At 39.2% G+C, this 23615-nt stretch overlaps 1 protein-coding gene across 3 annotated transcripts in view; it reads right to left on the reverse strand.

Moving 5' to 3' along the window:
- SLC35F3 (solute carrier family 35 member F3) overlaps positions 1 to 23615 on the reverse strand; it is a 543205-nt gene that overhangs the window by 111623 nt on the left and 407967 nt on the right. For all 3 annotated transcript variants that reach the window (XM_036758009.1, XM_036758011.1, XM_036758010.1), the window contains one exon: positions 22795 to 23119. In XM_036758009.1, the coding sequence (XP_036613904.1) occupies positions 22795 to 23119 (325 nt within the window). The remainder of the gene's footprint in view (positions 1 to 22794; positions 23120 to 23615) is intronic.

The following is a 23615-nucleotide window of genomic DNA, read 5'->3' on the forward strand; positions in this document are numbered from 1 at the left end:
TTTGAAGGCAAACAATGAAAATTTGCAATGAATGCATAAGGAGTCCTTTACAACTGTTGGGTGAACAATATCAGTAAAGTGCCTAGTAGGATACCAGCTACTCTATGCATCATGCCTCTCATTTTTTCTATTGTGTATATGTACCCAGTTTCCAATGTGAAGATGAAAATGAGATTACTAATAAAATTGTGAATGCCTGAAGTCAAGAAAATTAAATGTCTGAACGTTGAGGACTGACTGTATGCAAAGACTTGACAAGTGTATCTAAAGACTTAGATATTTGAAGACAGCTATCATGTCCCTGAGTCTTCTTTTCTCCAGGCTAGACATTGTCAGTGACTTCAAATAGTCCTAATATGACAGAGAATCAAGACCACTTATCATACTGGTTGCCTTCTTCTGGGGGGTTCCTCCATTTTATCAATATCCTCCTTAAACTAAACGTAAATTGAACATAATAACCCTATACAAATTCTTGTGAGGGCAGAAGACAGAGGCGTTTTAATCTCTTTATTCCTAGAATCTATGTTCCTATTAACACAGCCTAGAAAATTATTTTTCATGTATCAGTTGGACTAGGTACCTGCTGAGGTCTCTTCCAATGTTGAGATTATGTAATTCTGTGATTCTGTGACCTTGGCAAGATACTTGGTCACTTAGTTTTCTCACCCAAATGTAAGTTGGTGCCTCTTTCTTAGTTGGATATTTTATTTATTGAAATAGGCAAAACAATGACAGTTGTGTGAGAAATACTAAGAAAAGCAATCCCTAGAGAAAAAGTACTTACAGAAAGTTGAAATAGCTGAAATATTTTGTTTTCCACCAGCTAATTTACATAAGACTCTTTGAGGACTTTGAGGTTGATAGCTGGGAAATGCTAATAGAACTTTCTGCAAGTATAGGACACTTGTATTTTACCTATCTGGGCTGTTTTTGACAGGAATATAAATTTTGGTTTCTTACCCAAAGACAGAGGTGAGTCATTTCACACAAACAAACTCTGCTTTGAGGCAGGAGTTAGTCAGAAACCAAAGAGAGAAGACTGAAAAAAGCAGAGGAAGGGAGAAGAAATTAAGCCTGCTCCTTTTTGATTGAGCTGAGTCCAGCCTAGTAGATGGTTCCTAGAAAAACAGCTAAACTGAGAACGAAGAAAAAAGCTTAGAATCCCTATCCAGCTGATTGGAAGAAAAACTTCCGCTGAGAGCTGATTGGAGAAATGAAGACTCAACAGTTGAACACAGATGGCTGCAGAAAAAAGGAGGCTTTTCAGTCTTGTTGTTTCTTTTAAACACATAGGTCTTTTTGTTTATTTGTGTTGACAGTCTCATGGTACACTTGAACGGATCTGTGATTTGATTGATTTGCAGATTCTCTTCAGAGATGCAACCCATCCATGCCTAACTAACCTCTGTATAACTCTGTTCCTGCCCTTCTAAAAGTTTTTCATTGTAAATCCCAGTGGAATACTCTAGCCATCTATCTGTCATTCCTCACTCAAGAAACATGAGCCCATCTCTTTCTGTCCTATAATTCTTTGATAACACCCTTTACTCTTGTATTTCTTCAGATTGGTGATATAACCTCTTGGTACCATCCACGTGCATTTCCATTGCCCAATGTGTGATGCTTATTCTTCATTCTTCAGAGGGAGTGGTATTTCAAGTTGTTGTTTGTCCTTCATTTTTGAAGAGGACTGATGACATGAGTGATTCAAGGTATCACTGCCATCATCTGCCTTGTTTTTTTGCTGATGAAAGAGGGGAAAACCCTCAAGGGTCTGTCTGTTGTTTATGGCTGCATATACTTTAAGAGCATGCTTGAGTAGCTTTGCAAATCTTAGCCTTAGGGGAACTGCTTTTGAGTAAAAGAACATAAATCTGCCTCACAGCATAGTCAAAGATCAGTTTGAATATACAAACCAGCAGAGAAGAGGTAACTTTTAATGCCATCCAGCAGGTGATTTTTAATGTCAACTGTTCTCTAAGACCAAGGACATGGTCTATAGGCCAGAGTTGTCCCTATACACATAGGTTTCCTTATTCATATGCCTTCTTGTTACACTTCTGTGAGTTTTGAGTGGACCACTGGTGAGACAGGATGACCCATATTTACGGATGGACTATAATGTTATGATTATTCTTTACATTATTATTATTCATTACATTATTATTTACATTATTATAATTATTCTTTACATTACATATTTTATGATTAAGACCAAGATGATTCATTCAAGTGGGAATCATACCTACAGGGGCTCAGGACCTGTAGTTGTAAATAGTAGATATAAAGCTTTCCCATACCACATTTATAACTAGGACCCTAAACTGAGTGGTGGTAGTGAGTGGTCACTCCTTTCTGGAAAAATCCCCAGCTTCCCAGCATTAGAGCAGACAAGGACTTGACAAATCACTGATGCTGTCCTTAAGGATAGTTAGCTGAGAGAGAGAGAGAGAGAGAGAGAGAGAGAGAGAGAGAGAGAGAGAGACAGAGAGAGAGAGAGAGAGAGAGAGAGAGAGAGAGAGAGAGAGAGAGACAGAGACAGAGACAGAGAGAGAGGGAGACAGAGAGGGAGAGAAGTGAGCCTGAAAAGAACAGGTACCAGTCCATACCCAAGTTGCATGTAACATAGGGCCATTGTAGTAGGCCTCTTCAGAGACTCCTTCTGGTCTGAATATTCTAGGATTTTGTGATTGTTTAAAAGCAGTACTTGAATGAGGCACTCATAGCTTTGTACAATGGAAAGAGTACTGGGATTTGGAACTAGAAGACCTTGGTTCTAATATGATTGTGCTTGTTACCTCTGGGAATTTAGGTAAATCATCCAGCTTCTCAATTTCCTCATCTGTAAAATGAAGGAAGGACTGGGTGTGATGGCACATGCCTATGATCCTTGCTACCAAGGGAGACTGATAGTGCTGGATTTCTTGAGCTTGGGAGTTCTGAGCCACAGTGGAGAAGGCTATTGAGGTGTCTACACTAAGTCTAGCACCTATGTGGTGAACCTCCAGGAGTCCAAGTGTGCATGTGTAGAGGGGTAGGGCATAAATGAGACCATGCTAAGGAGTGACAAACTGGATCAGGTTGGAAATGGAGTACGTCTAAGCTTCCATAATTATTAGTACTTGTTGCACATTTAGCCTGGGCAAGACAGGGAGTCCTAGTATTGAAAATAAAATTAAATGAAGGTGTTGGAGTATGAGGCCTCTAAGGTCATTCTCAGCTCCAAATATATGATGCTACAGAGGGGTGGCTTGTGAAGTTTCAGTGCAAAATGGATGATATGACTGAGTTATTTTCATTCTCTGGGAGTTGTGTAAAAACTCAAGCGTAGAACTCCAATAGCTGGGGATGTAGGAGTGGGGAGTGTTCTTTATTTCCCTTCTCATTATTTCACCCCATCTCTCTCTCTCTTTCTCTCTCTCTCTCAATAAATATATTCCCTTTTCCCACATACCCATATGCTCATTTTCTTTGATCATACTATTTCTAGGTAGAATGGCTCACTGTCTTCTGTGCCTGTCTAAAACCGATGTATCTTTCAAGGCAAAATTTATATCTCTATGAAGGCTTCAAGAATAAGCCTGGTCCACAGTCACCTTTTCTTCCTCTAAACTCCTCTTGTACATATTTGATGACTGCCTGACCCACCATCATGTTTTGGGTCTTGAAAATGTTTACAGAAGTGCCGGAAATTCCAGCTATACAGGCGAGTAACTCTCTCGGTTGAAGCTTAAAACCAGAGCATTCAGCAGCAAGGTAAGCTATATTGATACTAACTGTAATTAGTTGAATAGCTTCACTATTACTGCCAAGATCATTAGTGTAAAAAAATTCAAAGAAATGGCACAAGACAATATAACAGAGCTACAGTAGAAGTTTTACACAAACTGAAATTGTAAGATTAAAAATGGTAATTCATCTGCTCTTTTCCTATGGGTTGGAATGTCAGAATGAGAATTGTATGGGGATGGAGCTTATAAAGACCCCAAATAACTTGCTGGTGTATAAAGATGGTTCAAGTAAACAATCACTGAAGTTGAGACTACGCAATGATGAATAATTCTGCCTTGTTTCAGAGAAAATCTAAACTTGGTTACTTGGGGAGTATTCTGGGGGTGTCTGCAGGGGTGTGTGGCCTTTATTCTATTTCGCTGTGTCAAGTCAGCAGCTGTCTACTGGGTTTTGAGGAAAAAACACTCACAAGTGATATTTACTATTAATACCAACACAGACCAATGGCACTGAAGACAGTGCCAAGCAAGCAGCACCTGGGGACCATTTGATAAATGTATGCTGATGATGTAGCATCTTGGAGTAAATAAATAATGCTCTATGCTTGATTTTTTAACTGAAAGATCAGCTTGTGTTTCAAACTGCATCTTAAGAAGGAGTGAAATTTCCAAAGGAACTATCAAAACAGCCCTCCACTCTCCTACACACCACACACATTTCATTTCTTTTCCATATCTTTTGTTGGAGATGCCAAGAACCATTGTAATTTTCTACATTTTAGACTTAGGGCTCTGACTGGACATTCTGCTGCATTTGTACCATTTGTTTGCTGCTTATATATGGATCTCCTTTCTTTGGCAATAGAATATAAATTTCTTGAGAGTAGTGATTGTTTATTTTTTTGCTTGTTTTTAACTCCCCAGTGTAACATAATAAATTAGAAAACTGATCTCAGAGTCAAGAAGAACTGGGTTCAAGTCCAATCTTTGACACATACTGGCTATGTGACCCTGGGTAAGTCACTTGCTTTAGTCCTAAGACTATAAGTTGTAGAGAAGGTGCCAACCTATACTGGTGAAATCAGAGTGACCGCAACGTCTCACATATAGTAGTAGGTCCTTAGAAGGTTGTTCTTGATTGCTTGATTGAAGGGGTCAAGGCACATATATCTGTCTTTTTTCTAATCCCTGAACTTTATAAAATATTTCTAGCTTAAGAATGTTTTTGTGTCATCATCATCATTTACCACCATTCAGGGAACCTGGCATGACATTTAAGAGATCCTTTAAAACCCCAGACCCTAGGTATGAAATATGACTCCCTTTTCCTAAATCATCCACCAAAGAGAACCATGACTATCAACATGATCTAATGATCAATGCAAGAGATAAACACACGCTAACTAGCATCTAGTTTTGCCTGTTGGCTTAGAAGATGCTTAAATTTAAGTCAGCATGTACACCAAATCCGAGACTTGTCTGTCATGAGCCAAAAAATAAAATGGAAAATAAAAGATGAACTGAACGTTGGAAATTCTCCAGAAATGCCTGAGCTCAGAAGTTTCACTACAGAGTAAGCTATAGTCAATCATAATGGTTCCATGAAGTGATTTCAGTAACCTAGGCATTGATCTTCTACCCTCATCCCCAGATTCAAGGTCCCCTTAGGCCATCTCAGTGGTTTGAAGAAGCACCATGGGCTAGTGGAAAGGTCAATGGATTTTCAGTAAGAAGACAGGGTTTTAATTCCACTTTTGCTAGTGACTGCCTTTGGAATCAGTGGATTGTAGTTTTCTCTGGTCGAACAATATGGTTGGACTAGACAATTTCTAGTTTGCATTAATACCCTAAATCTAAGTTTCTATGTTTGATGCTGGGAATACCTAAGGGGTATGATAACTCTGCCTAGGGAACAAGGTAGGTTCATAGTCTGGAGGAGTCTCTTGGACTCAAACTGAACATAATGAAAGGCACAACTCATTTTGCCAAGGTAACTTCTTAATTTCTGGAGTAACTCTGGAGTAGATGTAGACCTTCGGGTAATATTCTGGAGTAGTTTCCAGGAAATTTCCTGGTGAAAACATACAACCTAGGGTTCAGACATAAGGGTTCAAACTGTATTTATTACCTCGGGTTCCAAACCAGCCTGGGGTTTTTATGACAGGAAGCCTGGTATGCCTTAGGGGAGGCAAAGAGAAGAGAAATGTCCTATCTCCACCTGTTTGGGCTGATTGAGTTGTGATTTGCCATTCATCATAGTGCCTGAACTAAAATGCACCAAAATTTTCCCAGCAGATTTTCTCATAGTTTGGAGAGAGAGGGAAAGGAAATGGAAATGTTTCATTGACACAAGGGTTTGCTGCAGTCTGGGAATCCAGTATGTTGACAGTTTAAAGCAAGAAACTTGACATAGTAATACTTGACATTTTTACCCAAAAACTTGCTTGCTGTTGTTGGCGAACTAAGAAACTATCAAGAGTTTGACCAAATAGCAAAGCAGCAAGAGTTACTACTACTACTACAGCAACTACTACTATAACTACTGTTACTACGATGGTGATGATGACTACTACTACTACTATGACTACTATGACTACTACTAGTACTACAACTACTACTATTATAACTACTGTTACTATGATGATGATGATGACTCCTATTACTACTATGACTACTATTTCTACTACTAGTACTAGTACTACTACTACTACGGCTACAACTACTACTAGTAATACTTTTTGGTTTGGATTGTGATCTCATCAGTGTAGGAATCTCTCGGTGTGGAGCCTTACCTCACAAAGATGTAGATAAACAACTCATCTGTAATTTATAGTCCTAGAGAATTGTCTGAGTGTACTCTGAAGTTAAATGACTTGTCTATGGTCACATAGTAAGTACATGTCAGAGGCAACACATGAACCCACATCTTCCTGATTCCAAGGCTACTCTTCTATCTGCTATGCCCATCTGTCTATCATCATCATCATCATCATCATCATCATCATCATCATCATCGCTATTGTAAGCCTAGAATTTATGGTCTAATTCTGCCTTCCAAGATTTTGATTCAGACTTGCATTTCCAAGGCCTACGACACCAAATACTTGTTTTAGCTTTGTGGCCAAATCCAGTATATGCTTAATTGTGCGCTGCTTCATGGGCCCAGCCCTTGTAGGCCATGAGATGGAAGTGAGATAAGTCATTTTCTCTCCTTTTCCATCTTGAAATTCTTCTGTGGGTCCTTAAACCAAAATTAATGGACTAACTTTAAAAAGGGGACATTTACAAAGAACAGAGCAAAACAGTCGTCATTACTGCATGCTTTACTGTCTGGAAGGTACAAGATATCAGAAAGTCCCAACTTTTGCTCATGAAAAAAGTCCCTGATTGTAATAGTTTCTGAAAGACCTTTGACAAGTGACTGATATCATACTAGATTGTCCCTCATTAGGCTATAAGATCCTAAAGGGAGCTCCTGGTCATCAAAGAGCAGAGTGTTCAATGATTCATGCAGCATCACTGGCAACGTATTGGGTGTTAAAAGAATGGGCTTTTGCATGAAAGCAAGCAGCTTGGAATCATTAAACACACTCCACTATGTGTGTCTGAGTGTGTATGCACACACACACACACACACACACAGACAGACACACAGGAAAGGTGATCTTGATAATAACAGAGTACTTTAGGGCATCCAGGTGGTGCAGTGGATTAGAGTGCCAGACCTGAAGTCAGAAAGGCTCATTTTCCTGAGTTCAAATCCAGCCTCTGACACTTACTAGATGTGTGACCTTGGGCAAGTCACTTGACCTTGTTTGCCTCAGTTTTCTCATCTGTCAAATGAATTGGAGAAGGAAATGGCAAACCACTCCAGCATCTTTGCCAAGAAAATTCCAAATGGGGTCATGAAGAGTCAAACATGACTGAAATGATTGATCAGCAGTGACATATAGTACCTTAAGGTTTGCAAAGTACTTTACATGTTATTCTACTTTATTTTCTCAACAACCTTATATGATAGGCACTATCATTATCTACATTTTGCTGATGAGAAAACTGAGATTGATGGAAGTGAAGTTATTTGCCCAGGGTCACAGAGCTAGCAAGGATTTAGAAGCCCAGGGTTCTCTCTACTACATTGTCAAAAGGAAATAGACAATGAGCTGGGTCCAGAATTTAATAGTGGGAGGAGGCTGGTCTGGATTAAAACTGGGAAATGTTACATGATTCTCTACGATTCCAAACCTTTTGCTATCACATCAAGTCTTTTTTTTAACACTAATAATTCTTTAAAGAGGACACATGAAGACAAATCATGGAACATCCTGGTCTTAGAGAATGAAAATTACAAGCAACCCCAAAGGCAATAGAAATTTGCAGAGTGAGCACAGATTGCACCATGATGCCAATGGTAACTTGCATATGAGAAGTGCTATCACAGCCAAGATGTGCAAGACCAGAAAAGAATTTGGTTGGGCAGGTAGCAAGAGTGCGAGGTAGCAGATGGATAATGCAAATGGCATTGAGAAAATGAAAGAATGAAGAGTGGTCTTCTACCAATAGATCTTCTATTTGGGATTAATAAAAAGCAAGGACATGAATTAAATAGACTGGGAAGGGTCTCAATCTGTATCAGTTGAAAATGTAGCTTCCCTGATGAAATCACAGCTCCCTCAAAGTATCAAAACATGTCTCACATAGTTTTGCAGGTAGAAGGTACTGAATAAATGGCTGATCAATTGAATTATATGATGACATAAAATAGATGAACAATAAATATCCTTATTATTTTCAGCGCCATTAAGAAGCATAAGAGCTTCTGAATCCCAACTTATAAAGCAACCTATAATATACATTTTGTTTCTATTATTGCTCAGTTCAATTAAATAGACCTTCATTAAATGTCTACAAGGTACAAAGCACTGGGAATACAAAGGCAGAACAAAAGACTCTGATAAAAAGGAGTTTATAATATACTAGGGAAATAAAACATACATGAAAGTTAATAATAATAATAATGATGATGATAATAATCATAATTAGCATTTAAATAGTGCTTTGAGGTTTGCAAAGTGCTTTCACAAATATTATCTCATTTGATCTCCATAGCAATACTGTGAAGTAGGTGCTATTATTAACCCCATTTTACAGATAAGGAAACTGAGGCAGAGAAAAGTTAAGTGATTTACCCAGGGTCACACAGCTGGTGTCTGAGGCTGGATTTGAATTCAGGTTTTGACTGCAAATCTATCCCTCTATCTATTGTACCATCTCTCTGCCTCAAACAAAAAACACACATAGAGTAATACAAAGCAATTTTAAGAGGGTCTGAGCTCTAACAATGGGGGTGTCAGTAAGAGACCAGTGTAGAAGGTGGCATCTGCAGGGTTCCGAAGCTCAGGAAATACTGATTTAAGTTAAAAATAAAAGTTTTTTACAAAGTACCAGGGATCCCAGTGTTGACAATAGTCCTTATTAGGAGCACATATTCACTCTCACCACTTTTTTCAGGGACAGTGCTAGATGAAGCAGCTAGATAGCTCACTTGGCTCTGAATCAGGAAGAACTGAGTTCAAATTTAGCCTCAGGCACAGGTTAAGCCACTTCTGTTTGCCTCAGTTTCCTCAATTGAAAAATGGGGACATACATGGTTTGTAGGGATTCCTAAGGAGAAGTACCACTGACAGCAAGATTTGTTTACCTGCTCCATTCAGGAATCTCAAAACTTTGCATGAAATAAGGAATTTCTCTTTAGGAGAAAATTTGGGGAATATGTCTTCAAATCTATTTCAGAGAAGTGAAAGTATTTCGTATACAGCCTCAATTATTTTTCCTCTTAAAACATCCTTCTCAGCAATATTAACATGATCGTTTATTCTTCCTCATTTTTGAATTTATTTAGTATTTTATTTTTCCCCAGTTACATGTAAAAACAATTTTTAACATTCATTTTTAAAACTTTGAGTTCCAAATTCTCTCTCTTCCTCCTCTCCCTCTCATTCCCCTCTTCTTCCCTCCCCCCACTGAGAAGGCAAGCAATTCAATATAGGTTATACATTAACATGATCTTTTAAAATATTACTAATCACAATAATGTCTGGTAAATGTAAATACCGAAAGGTGGGAATCCTCAAAGTGTCACTGCGTACTGTGGAATCATACATGTAACAAAGTTGGCATATAAATCTGGGATAAAGAGCTTCGGTTTGAGTCTTGAAGGGGTTCACAGTAATACAAGCTAGCATTTATATATCACTTAAGGTTTGCAAAGTACTTTACAAATATTTTCTCACTTCATGCTCACAATGACCCTGGAAGGTAGGTACTATTATTGTATCCCTATTTCACAGATGAGGAAACTGAGACAGGGAGCAGTCACACAGCTAGGAAGCATCTGAGGCAAAATCTCAATTCCCCCTGACTCCAGGTCCAGTGCTCTGTTTATTGTACTATCTAGCTGTCACAGTCAAAGAGGGTTAACTCACCTCTTTAAATACCATCAAAGAATTTAGGTAAGGCTGTTATTGAGGGACAGTGGAGAATCATGGTTGCACATGGTCTGAGCTGCAGGGTATATATGATAGCAATCAGAAATTCAATGTGTTTTTTTCCTATGGCACAACTTTGGTATAAAAAGATAATGAAAATAGCTTTCATTTCTTCACCAGCTAAAGTTTTCTTGTGAATAGATTCTTCTAATTTAGGGCTCAAGGTTCCTCATCTATGTATCTCTTTAGAATTTCACTGTTGGCTCCAGAAGTTAATCTGAAGAAAAATATGTTGGTATTCTATGTGTTGATGCTGTGTGTAAAAATGACGATACTGGAATCTCTTGAAATAGAAAATGATACTGTGATGAAGGAAGAAATTGATGAATGATATAAAGATCTGTCAGCCTCCTTTGGTATAATAAATGAATTAGGTGTTAAAATGTTGAAAGATATTATCTCAATTAAAAATCTCCAATTAAACACTAAATAGGAAACGCTAAAAAATTAAAGATGAGATTAATAAAATTGCGTGTAAGAAAACCATTGAATTAATAAATAAAACTATAAGTTGATTTTATTTAAACAACAATAAAATAGATAAACCATTGGTTAATATGATTAAGAATGAGAAGAAAATTGAGCCAAGATGGTGGCTAGAAAGCAGGGACTTGCTTACCTGCCTCCCAAATCCCGCCAAACACCTGTAAAAATGGCTCTGAACAAATTCTAGAGCTGTGGAACCTATGAAATAGCAGAGGGAAACAGGCATCCAGCCTAGGAGAACCTGGATGGTCACCAGGAAGGGTCTATCACATGGTGCTGAGATCTGAGAGTCACCAGCTGGGCTGCGCTGGCACAGACCAGACCTGACCCTGAGTCAGCCAGCCAGAACAGGCCTTGAAGCCATGAAACAGTGAGCTGTGGCAGTTACCAGACTTCTCAACCCACAAAAGCCAAAGAGCAGGTTGGGGGGAAACTGCGGGATTGAGTCCAGAGCGGTCTGGCTGCCAACTCTGGGGGTGGAGGAAGTAGTGCAGCAGTGGCCATAGCAGCAGCAGGAAGCTCCTGAGGCTGCCTCCAGAGCACTAGTATCAGCAGCCTCCTGAGTCCCTGGCTCACATGGTGGGAGGAATCTAGCAGCAGATGAGAGTGGGGGTACAAGGAGTGCTTTGTGGGCACAAAGGCAGATTCTCTTGTTGTGCCCTGCTGGGATCTGTACTGCAGTCCTGGTTGGCAGTTCTTGGGGGAGGAGAAGTGCTGCAGTGACACAGCCTGTGCTGATGGTGGAATAGAAGTAGCTCTGAAACAGCAGTGCTTGGACCCTAAAGCTTGGATCAAAGTACTCTCTACTCTACAAGCAATCATACCCTGACAAAAAAGCTCAAGGGTCAAGTAGTTGGCTGGGAACATGAACACGCAGTGAAAACAAACTCAGACTCAAACTCAAACTCTAGATTCCTTTTTTGGTGACAGAGAAGAGCAAAACATACGGCCAGAAGAAGTTGTGTTGGCAACCAAAAATGGGCTCCTTAGCACTTAGTCAACAAGTGCCCTTGACTAGTTTGGCTTTTTCCCCTGAACTGAATACTGTTTGTATGTTGGACTGGAGTAAGCTTGTCGGCCCCTTCACCTTGCTTCCCTTGCTTAAGCTGATGGAAAGAACCTGTGCTTTCCTGGTCAACCCCTTCACCTTGCTTAAGCAGATTGAAAGAACCTGTGCTTTCCCCAGCATACCTTACACCCCCGCAGAAGCCGGATGGTTAAAAGCAGCTCCCGTTGGAGCCAGAGGCTGCTATAGCTATAGCCACAGCCACAGCCACAGCCACAGCTGAAGCAGGAGCTGCCAGAGGCAGAGCTGACCTACGGGAGGAAGCTGAACAAGGACTTCAGGCCAGTGGGTAATCTTTTTACCATAGTGGGGGAAGCATGATTTTGCTTTATGCAATCATGCTTCTCTGTAGCCTCCTGGTTACTCTTTCAAGGCATACTTATTGGGCCTGGAAGCTTTTGATCAACATATCAAAATGGGGTTGCTGGTTCATGGGTTGGTTACTGTGGAGCCTAAATATATGTTTTGATTCTTCTGCCTTCTACTTTGAGAGTTTCTTATATCCGGCGGTTCCGAACCTTTCAGACATGTTTATGATCCTCTTTGAGATTATAAACTCTGCCCTCCTAATACAGAAGTCAACAGAGTCAAAGAGCCTACATCCAAAGCCTCCAAGAAAAATATTAATTGGGCTCAGGCCATGGAAGAGCTCAAAAAAGATTTGGAAAAGCAAGCAAGAGAAGTAGAGGAAAAATTGGGAAGAGAAATGAGGGTGATGCAAGAAAACTATGAAAAACAAGTCAACAACTTGCTAAAGGAGACCCAAAAAAATACTGAAGAAAATAACACCTTAAAGAATAGACTGACCCAAATGTCAAAAGAGCTCCAAAAAGCCAATGAGGAGAAGAATGCCTTGAAAGGCAGAATTAGCCAAATGGAAAAGGAGGTCTAAAAGACCACTGAAGAAAATACCACCTTAAAAATTAGAATGGAGCAAGTGGAAGCTACATATTATATTATATTATAATATAATATATATATTAACATATATATTAAAACCAAGATATTATAAAACAGAACCAAAGGAATGAAAAAATGGAAGACAATGTGAAATATCTCACTGGAAAAACCACTGACCTGGTGAATAGATCAGGAGAGATAATTTAAAAATTATTGGACTACCTGAAAGCCATGATCAAAAGAAGAGCCTACACATCAACTTTTAAGAAATTATCAAGGAAAACTGCCTTGATATTCTAGAACCAGGGGATAAAATAGAAATTGAAAGAATCCACTGATCGTCTCTTGAAAAAGATCCCAAAAAGAAAACTCCTAGGAATATTGTCACCAAATTCCAGAGTTTCCAGGTCAAGGAGAAAATATTGCAAGCAGCCAGAAAGAAACAATTTGAATATTGTGGAAACACAATCAGGATAACACAAGATCTAGCAGCTTCTAATTAAGGGATTGAAGGGCTTGGAATATGATATTCTGGAGATCAGAGGAGCTATGATTAAAACCAAGAATCACCTACCCAGCAAAACTGAGTATAACGCTCCAAGGAAAAATATGGATTTTCAATAAAAAGAGGACTTTTAAGCTTTCTTAATGAAAAGACCAGAGCTGAATAGAAAATTCGACTTTGAAACACAATAATCAAAAGAAGCATGAAAAAGTAAACAAGAAAGAGAATTCATAAGGGACTTACTAAAGTTGAACTGTTATGTTTACATTCCTACATGGAAAGATGGTATATGTAATTCATGATACCTTCCTCAGTTTTAGGGGAGTTGAAGGGAATATAGACAGAGGGCACAGGGTGAATTGAATATGAAGGGATGATATCTAAAATAATGAAATAAATTTATGAGTTGAGAGAAGAATATATTGAGAGAGGGAGAAAGGGAGAGATAGAATGGGGTAAATTATCTCACATAAAAGTGGCAAAAAGCAGTTCTGACAGAAGGGAAGAGGGGGCAGGTGATGGGGAATGAGTGAATCTTACTCTCATCGGATTTGACTTGAGGAGGGAATAACATACACACTCAATTGGGTATCTTACTCCACAGGAAAGTAAGGGGAAGAGGATAAAAAGGGGGATGATAGAAGGGAGGGCAGATGGGGGAGGAGGTAATCAAAAGCAAACACCTTTGAAAAGGGACAGGGTCAAGGGAGAAAACTGAATAAAGGGGAACAGGATAGGATGGAAAGAAATATAGTTAGGCTTTCACAACATGAGCATTGTGGAAGTGTTTTACATAATGATACATGTGTGATCTATGTTGAATTGCTTGCCTTCCTAGGGAGGTTGGGTGGAAAGGGAAGAGGAGAGAGAATTTGGAACTCAAAGTTTTAAAAGTAGATGCTTAAAAAATATAAAAAAGTTGCCTTTTTATTGCATGCAGCTGGAAAACAAGATATATAGGGAATGGGGCATAGAAATCTATCCTGCCCTACAAGAAAGTAAGGGGAAGGGGATTGGCAGGGGAGTGGGGTGAAAGAGGGGACGGCTGACTGGGGAACGATGCAATCAGAATATATGCCATCTTGTAATGGGGGGGGGAGGGCAGAAATGGGGAGAAAATTTGTAACTCAAAATCTTGTGGAAATCAATGTTGAAAACTAAAATGTCAAATATTAAATTAAAAAAGAAAAAATACTTACATAATCAGAAAAAAAAGAATGAGAAGAAAATCAAATCACCAGTATTAAAAATGAAAAGGGTAAACATACAACTAATGAAAATGAAATTAAAACAAATTATAAGGTGTTATTTTGCTCATTTATATGCCAATAAAATGAACAATTTAAGTGAAATGGAACGATGGTCATGAAATAGTACTGAGCTATAAGAAATGATGAGTTGGTTGATTTTAGAAAAATATGAAAAGACTTGCACGAAATAATGAAGAGTGAAATGAGCAGAACCAAGACAATGTTGTATACAGTAACAGCAATATTTTTCTAAGAACAACTTCGAATGACTAAGTCATTTTAAGTATCATAAATACTCAAATTAACTACAAAGGGCCTATGAAGGAAGAAGAGATCTAGAGAAAGAATTGATAAATAGTTGTATATTATTAATTTACATATAAACACGTTTGCTTCTAATGGTAACTTTCTCTAGGGTAGGGGAGAAAAAAGGGAAGGAGAAAAAAAGCACACAGCAGAGAACAAAAGAAAACTTGGAAGGAAGCACAGAAAAGCAGTCTGTGGAGGTGTAAGGCCAACAACACCAGCACACAGGAGGGCTGCTAGCCTAGGTTCTTTGATCTGCTTTTCTAAGGAAAGCAACTTTAAGGAGTTTATGATCTCGCTTTAATTAAACATACATATATCATTCACTTAGTTCAGGGGGAAAAGTCAGCACTTAGAACTTCAGAGAAAACACAAATAGAAATTATAAGCAGAAATTATATAAATGGAACAAATAACACAAATCAGCACACAGGGCTGTCCATAGCAATACATACATAATTACCAGAGAGAGAAGCACCAAAGTCTGGGTTTTCAAAGCTGGGGGTTCTTCTTAACAGCTACCCGGAGTTTTGTCTGTCCAAGTCACAGGAGCACTTTTCCAATGAGTGAGCCCCCAAAGCAAAAAGGCTAACCTCAGAGTATATATATACTTCTTCAGGGTCAGCCCACAGGTGTCACAACTTTGTGACTTGAACTCATGGGATTTAGGCAGGTCATCAAAGATTCTTGATTAATCAAAGACTCTTGACTCAATCAAAGGCAAGTCTCTTTATAAAAATTTTTTAAAATTTTATTTTTATTATTTATTTAATATTTTTAGTTTTCAAAATTGATTTCCACAAGATTTTGAGTTACAAATTTTCTCCTCATTTCTACCCTCCCCCACTATGAGATGGCATATATTCTTATTGCCCCTTTCCCCAGTCTGCGCTCCCTTCTGTCACCCCCCTCCCCTCCCATCCCCTTTCCCCTTACTTTCCTGTAGGACAAGATAGATTTCTATACTCCATTGCCTGTATATCTTATTTCCCAGCTGCATGTAAAAACAACTTTTGTGAGCATATTCTTTTTAGAACTTTGAGTTTCAAATTTTCTCCCTTCTTCCCTCCTTGAGAGGGCAAGCAATTCAACATAGGCCACATATGTATCATTATGCAAAACACTTCTGTAATAGTCATGTTGTGAAAGACCAACTATATTTCCCTCCATCCTATCCTGTCCCCCTTTATTCAATTTTCTCCCTTGACCCTGTCCCTTTTCAAAAGTGTTTGCTTTAGATTACCTCCTCCCCAATATTCCCTCCCTTCTATCATACACCCTCTCTTATCCCCTTCCCCGCTACTTTCCTGTGGGGTAAGGTACCCAACTGGGTGTGTATGTTATTCCCTCCTGAAGACAAATCCAATGAGAGCAAGATTCACTTATTCCCTTTCACCTGCCCCCTCTTCCCTTCCAATAGAACTGCTTTTTCTTGCCACTTTTATGTGAGATAATTTACCCCATTCTAACTCTCCCTTTCTCCTTCTCTCAATATATTCCTCTCTCATCCCTTGGCTTTATTTTATTTTTTAAGATACCATCCCTTCATATTCAACTCACTGTGTGCCCTCTCTCTATATATATGTATATTCCCTTCAACTACCCTAATATTGAGAAAGATGTCATGAGTCATAAATATCATCTTTCCATATAGAAATGTAAGCCAAATGGTTTGACTTCAGTAAGTCCTTTACAATTTCTCTCTCCTGTTTACCTTTTCATGCTTCTCTTGATTCTTGTATTTGAAAATCAAATTTTCTATTCAGCTCTAGTCTTTTCATCAAGAAAGCTTGAAAGTCCTCTATTTTATTGAAAATCCATATTTTGCCTTGGAGTATTATATTCAGTTTTGCTGGGTAGGTGATTCTTGGTTTTAATCCTAGCTCCTTTGACCTACAGAGCATCATATTTCAAGCCCTTGGGTCCCTTAATGTAGAAGCTGCTAGATCTTGTATTATCCTGATTGTGTTTCCACAATATTCAAATTGTTTCTTTCTGGCTGCTTGCAATATTTTCTCCTTGACCTGGAAACTCTGGAATTTGGTGACAATATTCCTAGGAGTTTTCTTTTTGGGATCTTTCTGAAGAGGCAATTGGTGGATTCTTTCTATTTCTATTTTACCCTCTGGTTATAGAATATCAGGGTGGTTTTCCTTGATAATTTCCTGAAAGATGATCTCTAGGCTCTTTTTTTGATCATGGCTTTCAGGTAGTCCAATAATGTTTAAATTATCACTCCTGGATCTTTTCTCCAGGTCAGTTTTTTTTCCAATGAGATATTTCACATTATCTTCTATTTTTTCATTCTTTTGGTTCTGTTTTATAATTTCTTGATTTCTCATAAAGTCACTAGCTTCCGCTTGCTCCAGTCTAATTTTTAAGGTGGTATTTTCTTCAGTGGTCTTTTGGACCTCCTTTTCCATTTGGCTAATTCTGCCTTTCAAGGCATTCTTCTCCTCATTGGCTTTTTGGAGCTCTTTTGACATTTGGGTCAGTCTATTCTTTAAGGTGTTATTTTCTTCAGTATTTTTTGGGGTTTCCTTTAGCAAGTTATTGACTTGTTTTTCATGGTTTTCTTGCATCACTCTCATTTCTCTTCCCAAATTTTCCTCTACTTCTCTTACTTGATTTTCCAAATCCTTTTTGAGCTCTCCGATGGCCTGAGACCAACTCATATTTTTCTTGGAGGCTTTGGATGTAGGCTCTTTGACTTTGTTGACTTCTTCTGGCTGTATGTTTTGATCTTCTTTGTCACAAAAAAGATTCTATGGTCTGAGTCTTAGTTTGAGTCCTTTTTTACTGGCTGGTCATGTTCCCAGCCAACTACTTGACCCTTGAGCTTTTTTGTCAGTGTATGACTGCTTGTAGAGTAAAGAGTACTTTGCCCCAAGCTTTAGGGTCCAAGCACTGCTGTTTTCAGAGCTACTTCTACACAGCAATCTCTGCCACACCTGTGCTCTTCTTCCCCCAAGAACCACCAACCAGGACCATGACCCAGATCCAAGCAGGTCAAAGCAAGAGAATACTGCCTCAGGGCCAGCAAAGCAATCCCTGCACTCCCACTCTGATCTGCTGCTTGATTCCTCCCACTGTGTGCCCTGGGGCCAGAAGCAGTAGCCTCTGGAGCTCTGGAAGCAGCCTCAGGAGCTTCCTGCTGCTACCACCACACCACCTCTGCCGTCCCGGGCCTGGGGCCGGACCTCATACTTCTCACCCAGATCCATAAGTTTTCCCAGTAACCTGCTCCATTGTCTTTGGCGTTTGTGGGTTGAGAAATCTGGTAACTGCCACAGCTCAATGATTCAGGGCCATCAGGTCTGCTCTGTGTGAGTCCCAGTCTGGTCTGTCTTGGCATGGTCCATGCTGGGCTTCGCTCTGCTACCAGGCTCTGCTCCCAGCATGGTGCAATAGACCCTTCCCAGCGACCATCCAGGCCATCCTGGGCTGGAGACCTGCTTCCCTTTTTCTTTTGTGGGTTCTGTAGCTCTAGAATTTGTTCACAGCCATTTTAACAGGTTTTTGGAGGGATTTGGGGGAGTGCTTAAGCTAATCTCTATTTTCCAGCCACCATCTTGGCTACACTCCTCCAAAGGGAAGTCTCAATCAAAGGCACTTGATTACCTTAGTGCTGAGAAGAACTAGAATTCCAAAAGAAAAAAGAGCAAAAGAAAAAGTCCCACTTTGCTTGCCATTACAGGTAGCTTTGAAAAGGATGTGTAGTATTTATTACATAGTTATTTTTTTAAAGTAAACTGTGAGATGGAAATGTATGGTTTTCTATTGCATCTTCTTTTGATGTTGTGCTGTGTACATGGAAATATTCTTTTTTTGTCTTTTATATTTAAGTTCAAAATGAATAATAAAAAGGGAAAAAATACTGTGGCTTCTTTGTTATGGTACTAGAGAATGCTGGCTCCCATCTTTAGTAAAACTGCCTAGCGTAGCTCTAAGTTATATAATTTATCCTTCATCATCAATTTGTGCCCAAAACCACTTCAAGAAATTTGTCCTTATCTCTCAGCTGCAGCTTATTTCTTTAGTTAGGGAGTGACCTGCCTGTTTGATAGCTTTTGGAGCTAATAAAAGGAGAAGGTATTAATTTGTCTCACTACCTTTCCCTCATGGCTGAAAAGGTTCCCATCTTTCTTCCTAGCAGCTGGTTAAAACTTTCTACTTTCAGCACATAGGATTCATCTGCCCAGCTGACTGTCTGGATCTTTTTCTAGAACGAAAATAAGACATGAAGGAAGACTTGGGATTACTTTCTTTTTATTTCTGAGAGCTTCAAACTTAGTCTTTAAAGTTCCTCAGATTGGTCATTTTAAAAAAAAATGTTGCCTCTGTTTCAGTGGAAAGATCACTGATTCGAGTCAGAGTTCTTTGGGTCCAAATTCCACTTCTGACACTCATTACCTGTTGTTCTTGTATAATAATTTCACCATCATTTATTCATTTATTAGTGATCCAAAGTATGAGTTCATTTCAGGGTGCACTGGCCTGTGAAATCCAAGTTAGGAGTTTACCCTTTCACAACTGATTCCTTCCTTGCTTCCTTCCTTCCTTCCTTCCTTCCTTTTTCCTTCCTTCCTTCCTTCCTTCCTTTTTCCTTCCTTCCTTCCTTCTTTCCTTCCTTCCTTCCTTCTCTCCCTCTCTCTCTCTCCCTCTCTCCTTCCGTCTCTTTCTCTCTCTCTCCCTCTCTCCCTTTCTCTTTCTCCTGCCCTCCATGCCCCCTTTCTCTCTCAGTCTCTACCCCATTTCCTTCCTTCTCACAAGTGAACTTGGTTTCTATCATTAAAATAGGTTTAAGGGTGAAACACAAGTACTATGGAAATCAAATATTTAGGGCTTATGCCCACCTATCATATAACTGCCACTAGGCTTTCTTTAGGTATATGATTTAGAGGAACAAGGACAATCATATCAGGTCCACTTTTCTAATAATTCTTTATTAAGGAAACAGTACTTCTTCCTTAAAAGCAAACAAACTTAATAATGTAATAGAATGCTTCTTTGCCATAAGAAGCGATGAAAGGGCAATTTCAGAAAAGCCTGGGAAGTCTTGTATGAATTGATGCAGAGTAAAGTGAGCATGTGTGAGGTAAATAAAATGTTAAGACTTCACAAGGAATATATATGTATAAATATATATCTATGTCTATTCACATCTATACTTAGAAATGTTTAAAAATCAAGAAATAGGGAAATAGGGAAGTGGAAAATTCTGAGCCTGTGAAAGTCTGATTACTCAGCAGCCTCTGGGAAAGTTTCTTTTTTTTACCCTGAAATTTTTTGTTCTTTCTTCTGGTTCTGGTTTAAAGATTTTGCTCAGTAAGAATAGGGTCACTGTGACCGCTTTCCTTTACTATAAAGAATGGAGAGGGTCTCCCCCTCCCCTTATCCTATTCTTCTTCTTCAGACTTATAGATGTCACCTCAGTTGTAATCATTAACTAAGGGAATGGGAACGGGAGTTTCTGTGCCTTGATTTCCCAGTTCTTTGTCTAGCTTTTCGAGCTCAGATTGTAAGCCCGCCTCCCAGCCAATGGTGAGAAGGGTCAGAGGTGGGTGGGGGTTCTCTTGCGACAGGTATAATATTGGTGCCTTGTTCCTTGTCTCGGGGCCTCCCCTTGCTGGTTCTGTTCTGGCAGAGGATGCCCTATTCTCATGAGAATTCAATAAAATTCTATTTCTGTTCTCACCTTGAGATGGCTCTTTATTAGTATTTTTTGGTAAGGGACAAATATCCCACACAAGCAGAACCGTAAGAATGATTTATACAGTAACAAAAACACTGTGAAAACAACTTGGAAAGACTTAAGAACTCTGATCAATGCAACAACTAAACATGATTCCAGAAGAAGAATGCTGCCCACTGCCTGAAAAAGAGACAATGGACTCAGGGTACAGAATGAGATATCTCTTTTATAGACATGGACAATTAGGGAATTTGTCTTGCATATTTCTTTCAAAGGTTTTCTTTCTTTCTTTTTTCTTTCTCAGTGGAAGAGGGGGTTTGGAAGAGAGAAATTAAATGCTCATTAATATAAAAAGACCAACAATTTTAAAATCAATATGCCAGTCAGAGCAGGGGTTAAAAGAAATACAAACTCCTAAGTAAAAGTTTAGTACTCCTGTCAATACATATCATAAATTGGACTTATGTAAACATTCACTTTCCTTTGGACCTAGAAGAAGGCATTATTTTATTTTCCTGAGTTGCCTTAGGATCTTCTTGCAGTGCCTGGTGAGGTCTGTTCTGATCTGTGCTACTCCATTGGTTGTTGCTTTATTCCAATGACACCTTCTTCTTACTCTGGGAACATGAACTATTTTGAATTTCTTTCCACCATAGACAACCCTGGCCTTTCTCTTCAACCTCAGACCCCCCCTACTGGTTATCTCTCCTCTGTCTTTCTGAATTTCTTTTTCAAAATGGTGGCCTTTTGGGCCCAATTATCTAACTCTCACTCACCCAGAGTCTCTTTCTCTACATAAATGATTACTTCCTTTCATAACATGATTTCCTAAAGGAAATCCTTCTCCCTGACCCCTCCAAATATTTTACATCATTAAACAAAACAAAACATGTTTTAAACAAAGTAATGCAAGCTGCTCTGTACCTTGAATGCATGCCTTTAAAGAGGTTGATGCCGGTAAGTAGTTAAGTGAGAATTACTGTCTTGTCTTGTACCCTTGACTCAAATCTAATCTTTGATTCAGACCTCATATGGAGGGGAAGAAGTACTTGTCATCTCTGATGTCTGGTTTCTTTTGATTATATACTTTTGATAAATTGCTGCAATGAACTCAAAATGAGAAAACATCAAAGAAGTCAAGAAGCTGTTATGTTTTGATAGGACCAGAACAATTACATATATCTTGACTTGGAGAGCAAAAAATACTTAAGTCCCTGCTTCACAAAAACTTTATGGAAAGGAAACATTCCTGCCATAGTGTGTATATACCCCAAAACACCAAGGGTCAACAATGATTTTGATGTGATGCTTTTTCACCTTTCCTTGGTTCTTTGTGGGATTAAGCCAAGGTGAGCAGCAGAAGACCTGTGAAATAGCCCCTGAGGCTGATTTCAGAACCTGAAGCAAAGCAGGGGCAAGAGCACCTTGTGGGGAGAAGAGAATTCTGATCCTCCACAGCCTGGGTTCTTTTATTCAACCATTTCAAATTCCACCTTTCTTACCCTTTCCATGCCTTTCCATGATCTATGCTCTTCCAAAAGAGAACCAAGATGAAGCACAAGTTATAGCAAAGTTGTCTTAGAAGGGAAGTTTGAAGTATGATTTATGATATCATAGGATTATAGTTGTAGAGTTAGGCCATCCAATCCACCCTTCCTCCCCCATTTTACTAAGAGGGATACTTAGGCACAGAGAATTTAGATGACTTGTCCAAGGCCACAGAGATTCTAAGTATCAAAGGTAGAATTTGAACCTAGGTCCTCTGTCTCCAGAGCAGGTATTCTGGATAAAGCACTGGACTTGAATCTGGACTGAGACGCTTACAAACTGTATGACCTTTGGTAAATCACATAACCTCTCTTAACCTTTGGGAAAATGATAGCACCAGTTCACAGGGTCTTCTATATCTATATATCTCCATATAAATATATTTCTATATCTATATATCACTTTATAAAACTTAATGGGCTATATAAATGCTAGGCTTTTAAAAATTATTTCTTACCATTAACAAATCCAGAGTTTTCTCTCTTATGCAATCCTTGTGAGGATAAAGTGAAATATGATATGTAAAGCACTTTGCAAACCTTAAAGGACTATATAACCACTATCATCGTCATCATCATCATTATCATTTTCCATTAACAAACCCAAAGCTCTCTCTTACACAGCATAGGCAACAAACTCAAATATTGTAACACCAAGGAGAAAAAGGTTCATCCCTCATCAGTTCTTAAAAATGATTACCAGTCCCTTAAAAGCATAAAATCACAGAAAGGGGTTGGATCACAAATTCTTCCTTACCTGTATCTTTGTTTTAAAGACTGTTTCTCTGTGGATTTGCAAACATGCCCAGCATAGTACAAAGGAAAGAATAAAAAGTTCCAGTTGGTGGCGAACCACGTCAGCGTAAAAGGGGCATCAAATTTCTTGAACGTCAGCTTGGCGAGTTGTGTGGACCCTGCCCATGAGGAACAGATGCACAAAACCACTGCCACACCCCAGAAAATCTTCTTGAGCTGCTCTCTGGAGCATTTCCAACAACAATGGCCGGCTCTCCCTCCAGCCTCCACTCCAGCTGGCATTTGGGTCTCCGTAGGGGCTGGAGAGTCCCGAGGGCGCTCATCCCCTAGAAAGAAAAAAAAAAGGAAGTGAAGGTTAAGAGGGACTGCACTTGAGGACCTTTCTCAAGACTTTCTCCACTACTTTGGTAATGGAATGGCTAGACGCTGGGCAACTGCCTGAAGCTGGAATTCATTTGCAAATGCAGTTAAGAGGGTGCTGGTTAGGGCTCCTGGGAGACGAGCAGAAGCACCTGGCTAATGGCACTCTGCAGGGAGAAGTAGAATACATATCTCTCTATCTTCAGAACACACACACACACACATATTTAGCTATCAATGTGTTGACTCATGTACCTTCATGTATATATTGTTTAAGGGTGCTGCAATAAAGATCCACATTTTGCTTTATGCCTAAATAGCAAAAAACAAGTCACCCCTTTCTGGTTGATCTAACAAACCTCCTTCCTATACAAGCACTTCCCCAGAAATTCCCCTCCTTGCATCTCTTCTCAAAAACCACAGTTTTATATAACCTAATCGGGTTTTCTTTTTAGAGTAAAA

Source organism: Trichosurus vulpecula, chromosome 4 (genome assembly GCF_011100635.1).
Source record: "Trichosurus vulpecula isolate mTriVul1 chromosome 4, mTriVul1.pri, whole genome shotgun sequence".
In the NCBI taxonomy this organism is placed as follows: Eukaryota; Metazoa; Chordata; class Mammalia; order Diprotodontia; family Phalangeridae; genus Trichosurus; species Trichosurus vulpecula.